General features: G+C 36.6%; 1 protein-coding gene across 1 annotated transcript; it reads right to left on the bottom strand.

Moving 5' to 3' along the window:
• Positions 1–1,570: 1,570 nt before the first annotated feature.
• Positions 1,571–4,906, bottom strand: LOC141618231 (uncharacterized). The gene is made up of 5 exons (XM_074435336.1): positions 4,716–4,906; positions 4,191–4,568; positions 3,691–3,747; positions 3,504–3,566; positions 1,571–2,269 (listed from the first exon to the last, which is right to left on the bottom strand). Exons 1-5 carry the CDS (start codon positions 4,732–4,734, stop codon positions 2,034–2,036), a joined length of 753 nt encoding a protein of 250 aa, XP_074291437.1. The 5' UTR covers positions 4,735–4,906; the 3' UTR covers positions 1,571–2,033.
• Positions 4,907–19,237: the final 14,331 nt, after the last annotated feature.

The raw sequence follows: 19,237 nt of genomic DNA, 5'->3' as shown, positions 1-19,237 counted from the left end.
AACCCTTATTTACACCTCCAACTTTTCACCCACAATTTCCCACTATTTTTTTCATATAATTGCAAGCTTGTAAATACAAGAAAGATGACGTATTTTTGTTAGAAATTGAGGATAAGTGAAGAAATGGAGGAGTTTATTCTTGTCCTATGAAAAAGTTATTTCCTTGTTTAAAATATAAATAAAATACTCCTTATCCCATTAACGCTTGGCCGCTTACCATTTTTACAAATTCTCATTTGTGACGGATAATAACAAACTTGTGACGGGTTAAATAAAATATATAAGGGTAAATCAACACAAGTAATTTGTGACTCTCTAAGCACTGTGATTTTTATCTTATCTACTGTGACTGATACTTGACCCGACACAAGCTAGTGAAGGATATACCCGTCAGTAGGGAGACATACTGATTTTATTAAAGCTAACATTATATTACGATTTTCTACCGCATTTTATTTACCACTTTTTAATATAGAGGATTAAAAGCATATTTTTATTAAATCTAGTATTATATTACTATTTTTCGCAAATTTATCTAATTTATGGGTCAGCCATGAGTCTTGGATCTATATTATTGGATCAATATGGGTTAGGTTCGTCTAGGTCATGGGTCAAGATGCACTGGCTCATAACTTAAAAACGGGTCTGGTCGTGTCGAGTCTAGCTAAGTCGTGTTACTGGGTATATACATAAGTCTTCAATGAGTCACTACTTTAAGGAAGACCAACGATTAGTCGATTACCATAATTCATAAGGAAGACCAACGATTAGTCGATTACCATAATTCATATGCACTGCCAAGTTTAAAAGAAAGGAAAAAAAGCAAGCAATGACAACAGTACAACACCATATCTCACAAATCACACCTCACCCCTTGGTTACATTTAACGGAAAAGATGACTGCGGGTTCTTATTGCTACACTTTAGAATTGTAGGTCCGTTCCATTGTTTGTTTTACTTTTATAGTTTTTGTATTAATAAAAGATAAACAAATAATTAGGAGGGAGTGAGTGATAATTAGTTTATACTTCGTAGTACTTTATATTGCGCACACTCTATGACTCTTATAATGGGCTCCTTATAATGGGTGTATTTTTTTTCCTTTTTGCAGATGGATCTTAGGGGCACTTTATTTCAAGATAAGGCTACGGAGCCAGTTTTATAAGTTCGACACATTATTTATAGACTTCGTTGATGTAAGAAATTTAGTGTTTTGCATCCTATTCATAAATATTGGAGTATATATTAATAAAAGGGTTTTTCTAGCGTCTAAATAAAATTACTGGTTATTATCTTAATTTATCAACTTCCTTTGATATTCTTATTAATTGAGTTCAGTACTGAGAAAAAAATAATACTCCGTAATAATTAGACTTTTAGATATTTATTTTCACACTTTCCTGTTGTAAGCAAATGTAAAAATGTACTGTTTCATTATCTGTTTATGTACAAACATATAATCTTCTGTATGTGTTTTTCGTTTCTAATAAGAAGTCAAAAGCGTGTAGAATCATGCGATTTGTTGTTACCGTGTGCATTGCAAGGTCAAATCATACAAATCGAGGATATGTTTTCGAACTTGATTATCTTCCATGAAAACTTCTACTAATAATCATCCATCAACAAGCTAATAAATTGTACTCAGATACTCTTAACAGACTAAGAATACACCCAAGGAAATAAACATGTCCATACTGTTTAAAACAAACCTAGTACTTTCATTTTGAGGATGATGAGTTACAGCAGTCTTGTCATCGTAACATCAACGTTTGCTGGGTTTCCGACTACCTAGAAGAGATCTAGCTGTCCGAGGCAAACGCCCATTTATATCAACGCTCCAGGGTAGTAAACCTCCTTTAAGAATCATACTAGGCATGTGGTAGTGAAAAACAGGATTTGACTTGGGTTGATCATTATCGCTTTTCCGAAGGAAAAATCTAAGAACACCATTAATATTCTCAAACTTGTAGACATTGTAAGTGCAGCATTGACATGTTGGAGTTATACGTCCATGGTATTCTCGGGAAGCTGAATCAAAGCGGGAGTAGTACTCTTTCTTGAAAGTCTGCTGGTGAAAATATGATAGACTTATCGGGATACTCTACGAGTGAGGTAGTTTTATCACAGGTATCTGGCATGTCTAACCTCACGTAAATCATTCGGTCACCTCCCTCGCCAAGAGTCACAATCTTGTGCTCGTACACCCCTTTTACACCGCTTAGTTGGTACAGATTTATGTGTTCTGGGGAACCACCTGCCAAACATATGGCTGCAAGTCCAAAATTCAAGGTCAGTGAGCTCTTTATCTAAACATGTCTGAGTATGCATTTTGAATTATTGACTGTAGACTGTAGACTGTAGACGACTAGTGGTGGAGCCAGGAAAAAATGTTTCCGAGTTCTTGCTAAATATAATACGAGTATAAATAATGTAATACACAAACTATAACTTAAAATTTTCATAATGTATATCCACCAACGGTGTTAAATGCTATGTTTTCAACATTAATTTGACAGCTTAACGGATTCAGGAAAGGCAACTAAAATCTAGAAGGGGTAGCCCAATTCTGTCTTGCCACTCCTCCCTCCGTCAATATATGCAAGCATTAACCCCAAACGTGGGTAATAATGGTAACATAAGTGTAAGTGAAATGGATCCATCCGCCAATATACGCCAAAGCATTAACCCAAATCTTTCCCCAAAACTTTCCTTGTTGGAAGGATCATCTTAATCCGGCAATCCAAACATAGTTCAAATACGCATAGTAGGCTAACTCAAGTAGCATACAAGACCCCAAGAGAGTAAAGTACGGTGTATGTTACAATAAACATTCACCAACAAGAAGTATTGACTGAAGCCTATATAAGAGAAACTGTACAGAACACAGCGACATAGCCTCAATTAGTCAAAATGTTGCTGCAGTCTTCTTAAGCCTATATGCTACTGAAGCGCATCGTCTATATGTTTGTATGGACAAATTCTTAATCACAAAGAATAAAATCTTTACATACGATTATTATTGTACAAACAAGGCCAACTAACATGTTTTCTTTTATTTAAAGGCCTTTGCTTGACATTTTGAATAAGGACTCTCATTATTCAACAACTATGACTAAATAAGAGATTCATACAACCAAATATATCGTGCATATTATACAGAAAGGCACAATTAGACAATGTCAAGATCATATCTGTTTGCAAGGATTAGTAATGTACTCCGTATTATACAGAAAGGCACAATTAGACAATGTCAAGATGATATCAGCAGGTACAGTACTACTCCGTATTATATAGCATAACGAAAAGCAAGTTCAGAGATCAAAATTCACAGCAATCACCAAAAGTTGTGGTATGGCCACCAATCAAAATTCACACAAATATGCAACTAAAATATAAGGCGTCCCCGGAACAACATAAAAAAACTCTGCACAGGCTCACAGCTACTCATCTATTATGAATGTGGCACTGGCAACTCCAATAATAATTAAGTAGTGTAATAATACCTGAAGGATCTTCAGGGTCATGTAAAATGAAGGATGCAGGCATTGTCCCTTCGTCATCTTCGCCTATAATAATTACAAACACATTCTTTAATTTCATCACTAATTAAAACAACTATTCGCACATATGCAGTAACTTATACAATATAAAACAGTTATATGCATACAACAATCAGAAACTAAGATTCACCTGTTGTTTCATCTTCAAGAGTATATGTCTGCTCTTCTTCATTTTGCACAATAGTAACTAAAACACAAATTACACCATCAATTAAATCGTCTCATCATACAAAACAAACTGTACACAAAATACCCAAATTTGTAATCCCTAAAACACAATAACTAAAAACTACACGCCAAAAAAATATACCGTATATATATACGATTAATACGAGGTTACGACTAGTTATACAAGTGAGTCTAAACCATTAACCCCATAATTAAGGATCAATTAGTCTTTTGTAAGACGGACTTGTAAATTAATGTAATGTCGGACCAATCCAATTAACTTAAATTCTCACGGTCATTAACCCGAACAATTCTACGTTTCCTAAGACGGCTTTATACAAGAATTTGTGATCAGGACTATTTTATCATAAGACAACTTGTCTTAAACAAGGAATATACGTAATTATAACAAATAACTTGGAAAGACGGTCTCTCAATTATCGTTTAATGTGTTATTCATACCTGTGGGAGTGGAGGAGGAAGGCGGTAAATGACGAGAGAGAAAGTGGAGAGAACCGTCACAACGTTTAAAAAGCATCCTTAAACAGCCGTGCGTTTGGTGATACTCAAAATCTACATCACCTATGTCACGGTCAAGTACGACGTAGCCGCCGTAAATACGGGTTTCATCGTCAAGCCCGGCCCAACGTTTATGGGCTTTACCCGAGAAAGTGATAGTTCGGGTTTCGGGGTATTTGACCACTTTAACGGTGTCGTCGGGGACATCTGGCATGTCGACCCGGACGTAAAACCCGGCCCGAACTTTACGGGCTTCGTAAGCTCCTTTTGCTGATCTCGGTTCTCCTTCGTACTGGTATGGGTGTGGTTTTCCTGTTGTTTCTGCGTGAGTTTGGAAAAAATTATCAACGGTTAAATGATTTAATTAGGTTGAAAAACTCGATATCACCGTCTCACATGCAATTGTTAGTTAATAATGTTGAAATTTTGTAAGGGAGGTGAATGGAGTAAAAAGAAAAGGAGAGTTACCTGTAGAAGGAGCTGCCATGGTGATTGGTGAGAACTGTACTCGCAAGTGTGAAAAAGTAGTGTGTTCAAGAAGGTGAAATGAGCAAGGAAAAGTGGGGGAGGGACGGTAAATTTTAATTTCAATAAGTATATCTTGAATATTCTTACGTGTATCCTCGAGTTTTTCCGTATTCTATGTTCTAGCCCTACATCTTTGAAATTTTATGGAATACTCTGAACTCTATACATTAGTCAATATAATGAATCCATGACCTTATTTATTTGCTTTGCTAACTTAGTTTCTTAATTGACTTATTAAATCGTCTATTTATCATTCCAATTACTCAATAACTTATTTATTTACTTTTTAGTTCGCCGAATTACTCATTTACCACCAAATAGTATACGAATCTAACTTAAAGTACATCAAATCTCCATTATCATGTCATGAATCATAACGGATATTTTTAATAGTTGTTTGTGCTTATTAAAAGAGATTTGTGATGTTTCTCCTTAATAAGTCAGGATAAAGGTCAAAGTACGGTTGTTGATGGTGATAAAGCTAATGGAGAGTCAAACGAGGTCGTGATGGAGAAATAAATAAGGAGTTTAGGGGCACAAAGTAGAATATAAAAAAAGGAGGGTACAACATAGAAAACCGAAAAACTCAGGGGCACGTCGTAGAATATCTCAAGTACTACCTCCATTCAACTCCACTCTACCTATTTCATTTTTGTACACTATTCACGAGTGAGTATTCAGTTTCAATTTTCTCTCGATACGTAAGTGAAAATATATTCATGTGGGGTTTTGTTTTATTCGTCGTTACGAATACATTAAAAATATCTAATTTTTATATTTTTTGCAAATACGTAGCTAACGATATTTAGCGCGTAAAAGACGCGTTGGCAAACGTGAAAAAGGAAAGTGGTAGAGTGGAGTTGAATGGAGGAAGTATCTTTTATTACTTCGTAATTGATAACCGAAAAATCGATCAAAGCACAAAATAAATTCAAATCCGAAAAATCGATCAAAACTATTTTAATTGATAACCAATTGAAATTTGACAAGAGTAACTTCAATGGTCCTGAAATTCAACTCAATTATAATTAATTGAAACTAAATTGAATACAATAATAATCAAATTATACTCGAACATGAAAATACATGAACCGATAAGAACCAAACCAATCCAGTTGACCTAAATTAATACTTCTTAGTTCCTCCATTCAACTCCAAATACAACATTTTTTTTTAACACTATTCATAAATGAAGAGAATCTTTACGATTCCTTGCGATCGATAAGAAAAACTATGGTCATGTGGGATATTGTTTGATTCATCCTTCAAGAGTACAATAAGAACACAAAATTTTTATAGAGGTAATAGTAGCTCAAACATTACACAAATTCTCATTTAAGGCGGGTATATATGTCTTAAGCTTAAGATGAGTCAAATAGTTGGAATAAAACAAAATCAAAATGCATAGGAAAAACAACAGATGTGCCTTATATACACATGTGAGATATATCCGGTTTAATGTTAAGATGGATATTTCCGTCTTGAGGGAAACTAGACCTAGACACAAGTGCGGGTTGGCCCAACCCACACTACCAGTCCCAATTTTCTCCGGCCGCCACCGCAGCATGTCCAATCCGCTCCCCCAACCGAACCGATCCTGGGCTCAATCCTTCCCAGCTCGCATGGCCCACACCTTTTTTGCTCAACCGGGCCGGTCCACGGTCACCACACCCCAAGCCCGCACACCCCCAGCCCATGGTATTGGCTCGTGCTCACTTCTCACCGACTCAGCCCGCCCCCAATCTGGCCCAATCCACTGTTCACCTCTAAGGGCTCGCTTGGAATGAGAAATTATTAAGGGACTAATAGAGGCTAAAATAAGAAGAAATGGTAGGAGATTGGTGGTTAGTGGTGGTTGTGGAGGGTGGAAAGAGGTGGTGAGGGAGAAATTATTACCTCCATATGGAGGTAATGCATTACTTGAGGGGAGAGATGTGTAATTATTACCCCCTTAATGGATAGACTATTACACTATCTTCCTCCATTTTTATCTCCAATCTCCATCACTTTCCTCCATTTTCTAGTTAATTTAAGCTCTATCATTCCCTTAATAATTAATTTCATTCCAAGCGAGCCCTAAAAAAGACTAATTGCATTACATTAAGGATAATAGTTATTGCACCCATTTACCAAACCAAATTACTCCATTCTAGTGCTTCTATAATTATGCTACTTTTCAACTTGTTTCTAAAAATTACTCCATATTAAAATTTCATAACAAAGAAAAAAAGGCCTAAGTCGGTATGTTTAACATTTCAAACCTTCTTTCACCACTTGTGTCTCGCTTAAGACCAACATATTAACAAGTTAATATACTCCTACAGCATTCTACTTAAAGGAAAAGGCTACTCATACACGAGGTGTATGAAAATCTCATACACGACCAATTAAATTGCCCCATGTGGCAAACTAGAGTGAATCTTATGTAGTTAATTTAGGGTTATATTAGTAATTACACATATGTAGTTAACTTGCTAACCACATGTAATTAACAATATTTAGGGTAATTTTTAATTTCCTTTGTTTTACATATTTTGATTTATTATTATTATTATTATTATTAGTAGTAGTAGTATTATTGTTTTTAACGTTTTTTTGTATTATTATTATTATTATTATTATTATTATTATTATTTATTTTTGACCTCTTAATCAATCAATTTTGTTTTTCAAATCGTATTTGTAAGCAATAAAAATTCATAATAAAAATCAAATGAACCCTAATTTCATAACATTAATCATAACCTAATTCAATTCTATTAAGTAATCAAAATCGTATCAAATTGATGAACTTAATTCTATGAATCGAATAGCCTTATTCTTAACCATTTAAAATCGATTTATGGGGAAAAGGGGAAGTTTTTGATGAACCCTAATTCAGTTGAAAAACCCTAATTCATATGATCAAAATCAAATTTTATTAATCAAATGGTAATCCTTATCAATAAAAATCGAATTAACCCTAGCATTGGAGTAATTATTAATCATTTAAAATCGAATTGGGGAAGAAGGGCAAATTTTTTTATGAACCATAATTCAGTTGAAGAACCCTAATTCATATGATCAAAATCAAATTTTATTAATGAAATGGTATTCCTTATCAATAAAAATCGAATTAACCCTAGCATTGGAGTAATTATTAATCATTTAAAATCAAATTGGGGAAGAAGGGGAAATTTTTTGATGAACCCTAATCCATTAATTGATTAACTCTAATTAAGGCATAAAAGGGCAAAAAAAAAGTTGTTGTGAAGGATCGAACACGGGTTGGCATTAGTAGCAATTAAATTTTTGTAAAGAAACTAGTAACCAACTAAGCTAGGGGTATCAGCACATACATTCACTGATTACAATTCATTATATTATGAATCTATTTCTTTAATTCATTAAACCTTATTGAACTCTAATTCGAATAATTGCCTTATTTAAAATTCCGTTTTTAAATTCTTAATACTTTCCTTATTTTTAAAATATTCGTAGCTTGATTTTAGGCAATAAATTTCTTAAATTTAAAAATTGCCTTATTTAAACAATTTCGGTTTCATTTGATAAAATATCTTTATTTTTTAAATATTCTTAAGCTTGATTTTAGGCAATAAATTTCTTAAATATATAAATTGCCTTTTTTAAAGATTTTCGGTTTCATTTGACATTTTATCTTTTCTTTTTAAAATATTCTTAGCTTGATTTTAGGCAATGAATTTCTTAAATTTAAAAATTGCCTTATTTATAAAATTTCGTTTTTATTTCATAAAATATCTTTTGTTTTTAAAAAAAATATTGTTGAGAGATTTTGGGATTATTTATTTTTTAGGATTAGATTTAGGCTAAGTCAAGAAAACCCGTGTTCGAATCCTTATAGCTACAACTTTGTTTTTTTTTTCTTAATCCCCTAATTATTTCGATTAACTGCTAAAATACCTCAACTAGGGTTCATACATTTGATTGACACAAGTTTAGTAGGCTAGTTTTTCTTCAAATTTGGCTAATTGATTTTGTAATTGTAAATTATGAGTTACTCTAATTCAGAAATGGTCATTAGGGTTTGTAACAAAAAAAACCAATAATGTAAAAGAATATAACTAAAGAAGATATAATTTATTGGAATAAAATGAAACGATTACAAGAAATGTAAATTGAAACTAAAAACCGTGGTAATCAGACTTGAAAATTATAAAACAAAATGCTAAAAATTAACTAAGCACTAGAATTGTAGGCGCCTTATGCTGTTTCCAACCAAACTATATCTTCCTCTCGACCTCCATTGAGGATTCGTTGGAGGGGGAGTAGTAGGGGCATCAAAATTATCGTCCCCTCCTTCAACCCGAATGAGTACATCATCGGGAACCGGCATTGGTAGGTACTCACGTTGCCCCACTTGGCGCCATTTCAGGTTATCATCGGGTAGGAATGTCGAATATTTGGCATTGAACTCTTCTTCATAGATGTATTCTATGGTTTTACACCGAGTACGGGCTATAGCATCCTCAATTTTACTTTTGTCTTTGACAACGTCTAACATTTCCCTTACAAACATCCTTGTCTCCAACAAATCCCTAGCATGAGCCTTCTTTTCCATCGCAATCTCTCTATTTAACATTGCATATTGAATATGATTAGCCATGACAATAGGTTAAAATGTTTTGATTTAATTGAACGAGTTTTATGTTTCTTATGAATTTGATTTGGTCACCTGTTAACACAAAATGTAGCATCGTAAGAAATTGCATCACCAAATGCCTTTGCCATTCCTCTACAACGTCCGTCAGCCCAAAACACATTTAGTAGCTTGCCTTCAAAATCCGTCTGAATGGCGTAGTAAAAATCTGGATCGACTTCCTTAAGTTTAATAAATCTAGCCTCCAAAGCCGCTGTATCCCCGTTAATTCTACTACGTCTTCGTTCTTGATTAAGAAAATTCCGTATGTCACGCTTGTTGATTTTAAAATTTTCATGCCCACCCGCTTCTCTAACGAGAATTTGGAAGTTATTGGCAATAGAAATACCGGCAGCGTCGTTCAATAAGGCCCGTCTTTTGAAATATTCGTTAAACATCCGGTAACTTACCATGTGACGAGTATTTTCACGTTTTAAAACGTGATTGTGTTCCAACGAACACGCACCGATGACAATAAAATCGTTTTGTAACGATGCTTCTATTGCAAATTTGCATTTCTCAAAATTTGCAATGTCTTTAAACCCATTTTGTTTGTTCGGATTGGCCCCCATTGTGCAACATAATCTTATTCGCTTCATCATATAGAAACGAGGTTGCTTCTTCTCCATACCATTGCGCTTGACACCTCTTTCCTGGTACATCTTCACTAGTTCAGTACACCTACAAAAAAGTTGAAAGGCGTTTTTATACGCATATAGGTACGCAAACGCAGCAAACTCGTCACCATTCACGAAAGACATTTCTCTGGTTGGAGTATTAACTTCTAAAGAATCGCCATTACCGCCCGTGTTTAACATATTTCCTACCTTTTCAACCCATCCTCCTTCAACAATTGCAGGACCATCGTCAATATCGTCTGCGTTGGCAACATCATTACTAACATCATCATAGATAATAACGACATCACTACTTGATTCATTGTTTTGTTCTTCCCAAGGAACATTCAAATCAAAATCCATTTTAGTTTAAGTTTTGTTTTTTTTCGATCAAATTATAGCAATTTGATCATCAAAACGTGAAATTTCTTATAAACTGATTGATTTTTTTTTTAATATTCTACTGTTATTGCTACCACAAAAAAATATTGAAGATCTTTTCTAAAATTTCTCAACAATAAGATAAAATATTGAAAGATCTTTTCTAAAATCTCTCAACAATAAGATAAAATATTTAAATAAATATTCCAAAAATCAATCAAAAATCTTTTCTAATAAGGAAATGTGAAATTCAAAATTTAAAATAAGGCAATTTGTAAATGAGGTAGTTTTTTAAATAAGGAAGTTTTAAAAATCGTGAAAACTTTTGATTAGACGGTTACAAACCGAATTAGGGTTTACTTTTAACAATATAATGAATTGAAATGGATACTTTGACGTGCTGATACCCCTAGGTTAGATGGTTACTATACTCTTTGCAAACAATAACCCTCTACTAACAACAACCCGTGCTCGAATCTCCTTACCAGCAATTTTTTTTTGCTTTTTTTTTTCGGTTTCTCAAGTTAGGGTTAGTTCATTTCGATTTTGATTTTTTTTTTCATTTTTTTCGATTAATCATTTCATAAACATTTTCATTTTGATTTGATTAAGGCAAAATATTTATCTACAATTTCATTACAGAATCGATTAATCAATTTGCATTGGGTTTATTGCATTAGGGTTCATCAATTATATGAATTGGAAATTTTCAATTAAAGTTGATTAATTGAATTTTGACGATTACAATTAGGGTTCATCAATTATATGAAATCGAAATTTACAATTAGGTTTTTCATCAATTTGATAAATCAAATCGAAATTTTGAATTCGATTTGATTATTGAAATCGAAATTGGGAATTAGGGTATTCATCAATTTGATTAATAAATTAAATTATGGTTTGATTAATTGAATTCAATTTTTATCTATTTTATTTTATTGTTTTTAAAAAACCGATTTTCCTAATTATAAAACCTAAATAACAAAAAAAATATAAATAATAACATAAATTTAAGTAATTAAAAGAAATTAAAAAAAGTCAAAACAAATTAAAAAACTTCCATAAAAACGGTTAACTATTATAGTTAACTTATTAACCCAATATGTTAAATTACTAATCTAACCTTACTCTAACCTCTACAAGTTAACTCTAGTTTGCCATGTGGCGCATTTTCATTGGTCGTGTATCATCTTTCCTACTTAAATACTCCATTAGTATAGGAGATGTTGGTTTTTTAGACATTATCCTTTTGTTTTGTTTATTTTAATTGAATTCATTTAAATTACTCCCTTTTTATTATACCGATGGTATTATGGTAACATGATCTACTTTTTTTCTCACAAAAAGTGAATTTATTGGTCTAGTATGGAGGGAGTAAGATTTATATTCATAGAAACAACAAAAAGTTGGGATTTTTTACATGTTGCAGCACAACTTTCTTTCGCGTCATTTCCATACACGTCACAGTCAAAAAAAGTAAATGGACAAAATCAGATTTACAGGATTGTGACTTGCTGTGACGTTGTGAGTATTGCCCAAGCAACATCAAATATCCAGCCAAAAACCACTTGCCACTCCATTTACCCATGCTAAAATTACTGTTTGTTCATTCACCCACTGACCACTGCACTATATTTTACCCCTACAAATTCACACGTATTTAAGATCAAGATATTCGTCTTAAAGACAAGTAAATACATAGTGCATGGGAAATAAAATATTTTCTCAACTATACAAGTGAGATACTTCCTCCATTCAACTCCACTCTATCTATTTCAATTTTCAACACTATACACAAGTGCACATTCAATCTCAATTTTCTCTCAATACATAAGTGAAAATATATTCATGTGGGATCTTATTTGATTCGTCTTTACGAGTACATTAAAAATATCTAATTTTCATAATTTTTGCAAATACGTAGCTAACGATATTTACAGTATAAAACATGTATTGACGAACGTGAAAAAGCAAAGTGGTAAAGTGGAGTTGAATGGAGGAAGTATAAGTTAACCCATTTTATTCTTAAGACGAATATATCCGTAATCCATATTAAGATAGACCTATTGATTTTACCGCAGCTTGTACAACAGTCAACAAGTCACCCTTTCATTCCTTTTATCTCCACCCTCATTATTTACTGTCTGCCTCATCCATCTCTCCCCTAATAATTATCTCTCCTCCGTTATCAAAAATTCTCATTTGTGATGGATATATCCGTCACAAGCTTACGACGGGTCAAGTACTACTCATATGGGGTAGATAAGACAAAAGCAAAGTGCATAGGGAATAGCAAACTGTTTTGTCTTATCTAACCACATGGGTAATACTTGACCCGTCGTAAGTTGTATCTGTCACAAGGAAGACATGCTGAGTTGCTGACTCCTACATTGTTCCTTGTCATACATAAATATGGAGTACAAGACGTCTTTATTGGTTCACAAATTGTCATTATAGTCGGGAGATATCCGTCTATAGTTATAGACGAGTTAAATATTCACCCACTTTAAGCATAAGACAAGCAACAGGTTGCATAGTGGGGCCAAAAAATGTCACCACTTTAATCATATTTGACCCGTTTTTCACTTTAAACGGATATATCCGTCTATAGCGAGACTAATTGATATTGGTTAATCTTGAAATATAGATTAAATTTATGATTGAGTTTAAAATCAGCTAGTCTTGCTATAAACGGATATATCTGTCTATTAAATAACTTGAAAGTGGTGACATTTTTTGCCCCCACAACCTCACTTGTTGTTTGTGCTATTAGAAATGTGCTATTGTATTTGTCTCGTCTTTAGTTATAAACGAATATATACCGTCTATAATGAGATTTTGGGTTTATCGCAAGAGAAAATCCCTTACTAGTCCGATCTAAAACTGGCCCGTTTGAAAATTTAAATACGGAGTAAATCGAGGCTATGTTACAACATAAATAGAGCTTAATGCAGAACACCAAATCAATGTTATGTCGAACTATGTTTTTTGGGATAATCATGAACAAGATTTTGCTATTCTTGTGAAAAAATTGGACCATCCTCAGTCCTCACCCCCAGTTCCCAATGAAAGAAATTATTTTACACCAAAAGTCTTGATTATCATCTCATAAAATCATCATGTTTTTTGGGATAATCATGAACAAGTTTGTGACGGATATCGTTTCCCACAAATTCTCATTGAAGACATGACATATCCGTCACAAGCTGAAGACGGATACCATTTTACCTCACAATGTACCCACTTTTTCTCTCTCTGCAACACTATTCATGTGGTCCCCTTTCTCCACTAACCCATTTTGTTACCATTTTATCTCACAAAATATCCGTCACAAATGGTAACCCGTCACAAGGGAGACCAATTGATCGTTTCCTCTCACAAAATGCCCTTTGAGAGGTGAGTGGAAAGTACATGGGGGGTGCCTCCACCTTGTCCCTGTAGTAGAGTCAACTAAGAATAATTAGGGAACTAATTATTCTCCTATATTTTAGTTAACAAATTATTATGTGAATATTTCTCTCCCTATTTTGTAGATATTCTCTAACCCTTTCACACCTAGTTTTGTACTATATATGCTTGTAATTCCTAAGCTGTAACTATCACATTTGATAAATACAATTACATTTCCTACATGGTATCAAGAGAGAGGTTCAATCCTCTCTAAACCCTAAATTTTTTTCCCACCGCCTTCCTCACCTCGATCGATCATGTCGAGTGCAACCATTCCCAACCTAAATGATCCTAAAAACCCTTTCATCCTTCTCAATGTCCATTCCATTGTCAAATTTGATGGCACCAATTACCGTCAATGGCGAATTCAACTTGAATCCCTCTTCGATGGTTATGGCCTCACCTCCTTTATTGATGGAACCCCACCTCCACCTAAAACCCTTCCTTCGACTGCCGACAAACAACCCACCCAAAACCCCGAGTTCGATACATGGTAGCGACAAGACAAACTCCTTTTCTCTGCCGTGGCCAGTACCCTAACCCCTGCCGTCTCTCCACTCCTCAATTGCCTGACCACGACACGTGCTGCGTGGGATGCTCTCGCTGCCTCCTATGCTCGCCCGTCTCGTGGTCACATTAAACAGCTTGTCACAAATTGAAAAACATTACCAAAGGCTCCTCTGTTGGAGCTTGTGTCCTCCACAAATTAGTGTGATAACATTTGTAAATCTCTTACAGATTCACAAGGGTATACTTCGTATATTTAATCAGTTGATTAACGTTTACCTAATAACGGTTGGCTTGCTAGAAAGTTTGACGTTATTATCATACAGATGGCGGTGATCAACTGGTTCCTAAAGGTCACACCTATAGGATGTGTTTGAGAGATGTGGTTATAGAAATATGATCACATTGATGCCTAATATGACTAAACAGTTAGTCAATGTGTTGATGAGACAATTATTTAATGAAGATTAAATAATATTAGTTGAGACAATTAATCAGAATTAAGTAAATTAAATATAATAAGTTATATTTAATTAAATGTATGTAATGTTAGCTTGAACGAATTAATCTGTTAATTCGTAATTAAATGTAATCAGTTATATTTAATATCAACAAGTTGAATGTGTCATAGTGGTAATAGTGAGGGTACACAAACCAAGAGGTCATGGGTTCGATCCTCACTAGATGACAATTTACACAATTTATACATTTTTTGTAAAAACCGAAAAAAAGAGAAATGGACCTCTCTTATTTCGGTTAGCATATGGGCCGGAAAAATAAAATAAGAAAATTTACCCTAATCATCTATATACTCGGTTGTATAGGGCGATGAGGGATAGAATTTTTAACCTAATTTTTCTACTCATTGCTTTTGCCTCTTCTCATCAGAAAAAACACAAAAACCTAAATTTTACAGAAAATTTTGGATCGATTTCTAGCATAATCGGAAGGGCATATCTCATATCGTCTTGGGTGCAACTGATAGGCGAATATCTACTTTGATATTGTTCTTAGGCCATATTTGCTAGGACCGAAGGTTATTTCTGAATCCTTTATTTTGTTTATGTATTTTATTTATGACTTGTGATCGTCTTAATTAAATTCGTTATAATCCTTCAATTTTAAGGGAAGTATACAGATTATTTCCCACATCCTCATCTATCTCCGACTACATGAACCGCATCAAAACCACCGTCGATGACCTTGCTCTCCTTGGCACCATCATCCCAAATGAAGATGTTACAGACCAAGTGCTTCAGGGTCTCGACGCCACCTATCAACTCGTCATCGATGCTATAAACGCTCGTGACGATCCAATTCCCTTCCCTGAGCTTCTCGAAAAATTAATTAATCGAGAACTGACCCTTGCCCAAACCACCACCCGAACCCTACCATCAACTGATTTCCCTGCCGTAGCCCATCCCACCTACACCTGCCACAATCACAACCAATATCGTCCCCCTCACTCCGCTGCCTCCTCCACCAATACTTCCCCAAACCCCCCTGCCTCGAACCAAAACCAAAACCCTCGCAATCCCTTTAAGGGTAAGTGCCAATGGTGCCACACCCAAGGCCATACTCTCTATTTTTGTCCCGTCTTTAAATCCCTTTACCCCGACATCAAAGTTCCACCCTACCCTCGCACATCCACACCCTCGGCCCAAGCTAATCCCACGGCTCTCACTCAACAAATCCCTTCCCCTTGGCTGCTTGACAGTGGTGCCTCGCACCACGTCACATCGGACCTCGATAACCTAGCCCTTCACCAAACCTATGACGGCACTGACGAAATTGTTATCGGCGATGGCTCCGGTCTCCCAATTCTTAATACTGGTTCCACCTCTATTTCCTCCTTTAAACTCCTTAATGTTTTTCATGTCCCTTCTATGCATAAGAATATCATTTCCGTGTCAAAATTTTGCCTTGAAAATAATGTCACGATTGATTTTTGCTCTACTTCTTTTGTTGTGAAGGATCTTAAAACAAGCGCTGTGTTGTACACGGGAGCAGCTAAAGATGGTGTCTACTATTGGCCCGTGTTGTCTCCACCGCAAGCCCATGCTACCTCGCTCACCACGGCTGATCTCCACCACCGTTTCGGCCATCCCCATTTTTCCGTTTTAAAAATTATTGTTTCTTGTTTTGATTCCAAAACTATTATTAATAATAATGATTGTTCATCTTGTCATTTATATAAAAGTCATAAATTACCATTCAAAACATCGACAATTAAATCCGCTGCACCACTTGAAATAATGTTTAGCGATTTATGGTCCTCACCAGTTCACTCAATTAATGAATATAAATACTACGTCATATTTGTTGATCATTACACCAAATTCACGTGGTTATTCCCGTTAAAGAAAAAATCCGACACTCACTCCACTTTTCTATCATTTAAAGCCCTTGTCGAGAAACGATTTTCCCGACCCATCCTTTTACTCCGATAATGGTGGCGAATTTGAAAAATTAAAACCCGACCTTGCTAAATCGGGCATCCAACATCTCACTTCCCCACCTCACACACCGAAACACAATGGTCCGACGACACCGGCACATCGTGGACACCGGCTTGGCTCTTCTCGCGCACGCCTCCCTACCTCTTCCTTATTGGTCTTATGCTCTTCAAATTGCTACATATTTAATCAACCGAATGCCCACACCCACCCTCAAAAATGTCTCTCCTTATTTTCGTCTTTTTAATCAACATCCCAAATACCATAACTTTCATAATTTTGGTTGCCTTTGCTTTCCTTGGCTCCGTCCATATACCAGTCATAAACTTGAGGCTCAGTCCATTGCCTGCATCTTCGTTGGTTACTCGCCCTCCCAACACTCCTACCTTTGCCTTGACCCATCTACAAACCGGGTCTATAGCTCTCGTCATGTCCGGTTTATAGAAACCACGTACCCCTTCGCCACCAAATCGACCTCCACTCTGCCCCCTTCCCACCTCCACTGAATGGTGTAATGTCTCCATCCCACTCCTCTCACCCGCTGCCACACCCTCACCCACAACACAAACCCCTCCTATTACCCCAACACCCACTGCCACGACTCCCTCCACACCGAACCCGAACACCCCAGCAACCCCAACCTCCCCTGCTCAACCTAACACCCCTACATCTTCTCCCTCCTCGCCTGGCCCTGCTACCACCTCCCCTGCTCCACCACCCCCTCCCCCCACCTCCCTCTCACCCTCATGGGACCCGTGCCTCCCACAACATCTTCAAGCCCATCAACAAACTTAACCTCAGTGCTCACCTACACTCACCCGAACCCACCACGGCCAAACAATCCTTGCTTGACCCCATATGGCGTTCTGCCATGGAAACCCAGTTTCGAGCCCTTCAAGACAACAAAACATGGGAACTTCTTCCCTCCTCCCCATCCGTAAACATCGTCGGTTGCAAATGGGTCTTTCAAACCAAGTACAACCCCGATGGTACCATGCACAAACACAAAGCCCGCCTTGTCGCGAAAGGTTTTCATCAACGGCCCGGTCTCGATTACTCGGAAACCTTTAGCCCCGTCATCAAACCTGTCACGGTCCGCCTATTACTTAGCCTTGCTATCACCAATGGTTGGTCCCTTCGTCAACTTGATATCAACGACGCCTTTCTCCAAGGCACCTTGACTGACACCGTCTATATGGCGCAACCACAAGGTTTTGTTGATCCAACGAAACCGACCCATGTGTGCAAGCTACACAAAGTTCTCTATGGACTGAAACAGGCACCCGGGCGTGGTATACTGAATTAAGGACGTACCTCCAAGGCTCGGGTTTCACAAACTCGATTTGTGATACCTCCCTATTTATTCTTCACGGCACTCACCCCTTATTTGTTCTTGTGTATGTTGATAATATCATTGTTACAGGTGCCTGCTCCTCCAAAGTCGATGCCTTCATCACTGCTCTTTCGGCCAAGTTCTCCCTCAAGGACCTCGGTCCCTTAAACTATTTTCTTGGTGTTGAAGTCCAGCCTTGCTCCCGCGGCCTGTTCCTCAATCAACAAAAATATACACTTGATCTCCTTGCTCGTGCCTCAATGGCTGATGCTAAACCGGCCACGACTCCCATGGATGCCTCGGCCACTCTTCACCTTCTTGATGGCCCAGCTTATGATGATCCCACGCAATACCGGACCTTCGTTGGTGGTGTCCAATATCTCTCCCTAACTCGCCCAGATATTGCCTATGTCGTCAACAAGCCCTCCCAGTTTATGCATGCCCCCACGGTGTGTCACTGGAATGTCTTAAAACGGTTGTTTCGTTATCTTGCAAGAAATACCTCTCACGGCATCACCATTCAGCGTGATTCCCCGCTCATTCTCCGTGCCTACTCTGACTCCGATTGGGGTGGTAATCCGAATGATCTCACCTCCACAACTGCATATGTCGTCTACCTTGGCCGCAATATTATCTCCTGGAGCTCGAAGAAGCAACGAACCGTAGCCCGTTCATCGACAGAAGCTGAGTATCGCTCAGTTGCTAATGCCACGACTGAAGTTATCTGGCTCACCAATCTCCTCACTGAACTTCGAATTCCAGTTGCAGCTCCTCCTGTTGTTTACTGCGACAATATTGGTACAACAAGTCTCAGCGCCAATCCTGTCTTCCATTCTCGCATGAAGCATCTCGCTCTTGACTATCACTTTGTTCGCGAGAAAGTTCAAGCTGGCTCCTTACGTGTTGTTCCTATTGCAAATGACGATCAGCTGGCCGACGCTCTCACAAAACCTCTACACCGTCCCCGGTTTCAAATGCTCATGTCCAAGATTGGTCTTTCCCAAAGGCCGTCCATCTTGCGGGGGGATGTAGAAGAGTCAACTAAGAATAATTAGGGAACT

This window comes from Silene latifolia, chromosome X (genome assembly GCF_048544455.1).
Source record: "Silene latifolia isolate original U9 population chromosome X, ASM4854445v1, whole genome shotgun sequence".
Taxonomy (NCBI): Eukaryota; Viridiplantae; Streptophyta; class Magnoliopsida; order Caryophyllales; family Caryophyllaceae; genus Silene; species Silene latifolia.
Note: the sequence above shows the minus strand (reverse complement) of the source record. Positions and strands in the feature narration are given on the sequence as shown.

Coding starts and splice junctions, on each gene's coding strand:
- LOC141618231 (XM_074435336.1), bottom strand. Junction 3,748..4,190: donor TTCCTCCTCCACTCCCACAG/GTATGAATAACA, acceptor TTTGTGTTTTAG/TTACTATTGTGCAAAATGAA. Junction 3,567..3,690: donor TCTTGAAGATGAAACAACAG/GTGAATCTTAGT, acceptor TAATTATTATAG/GCGAAGATGACGAAGGGACA.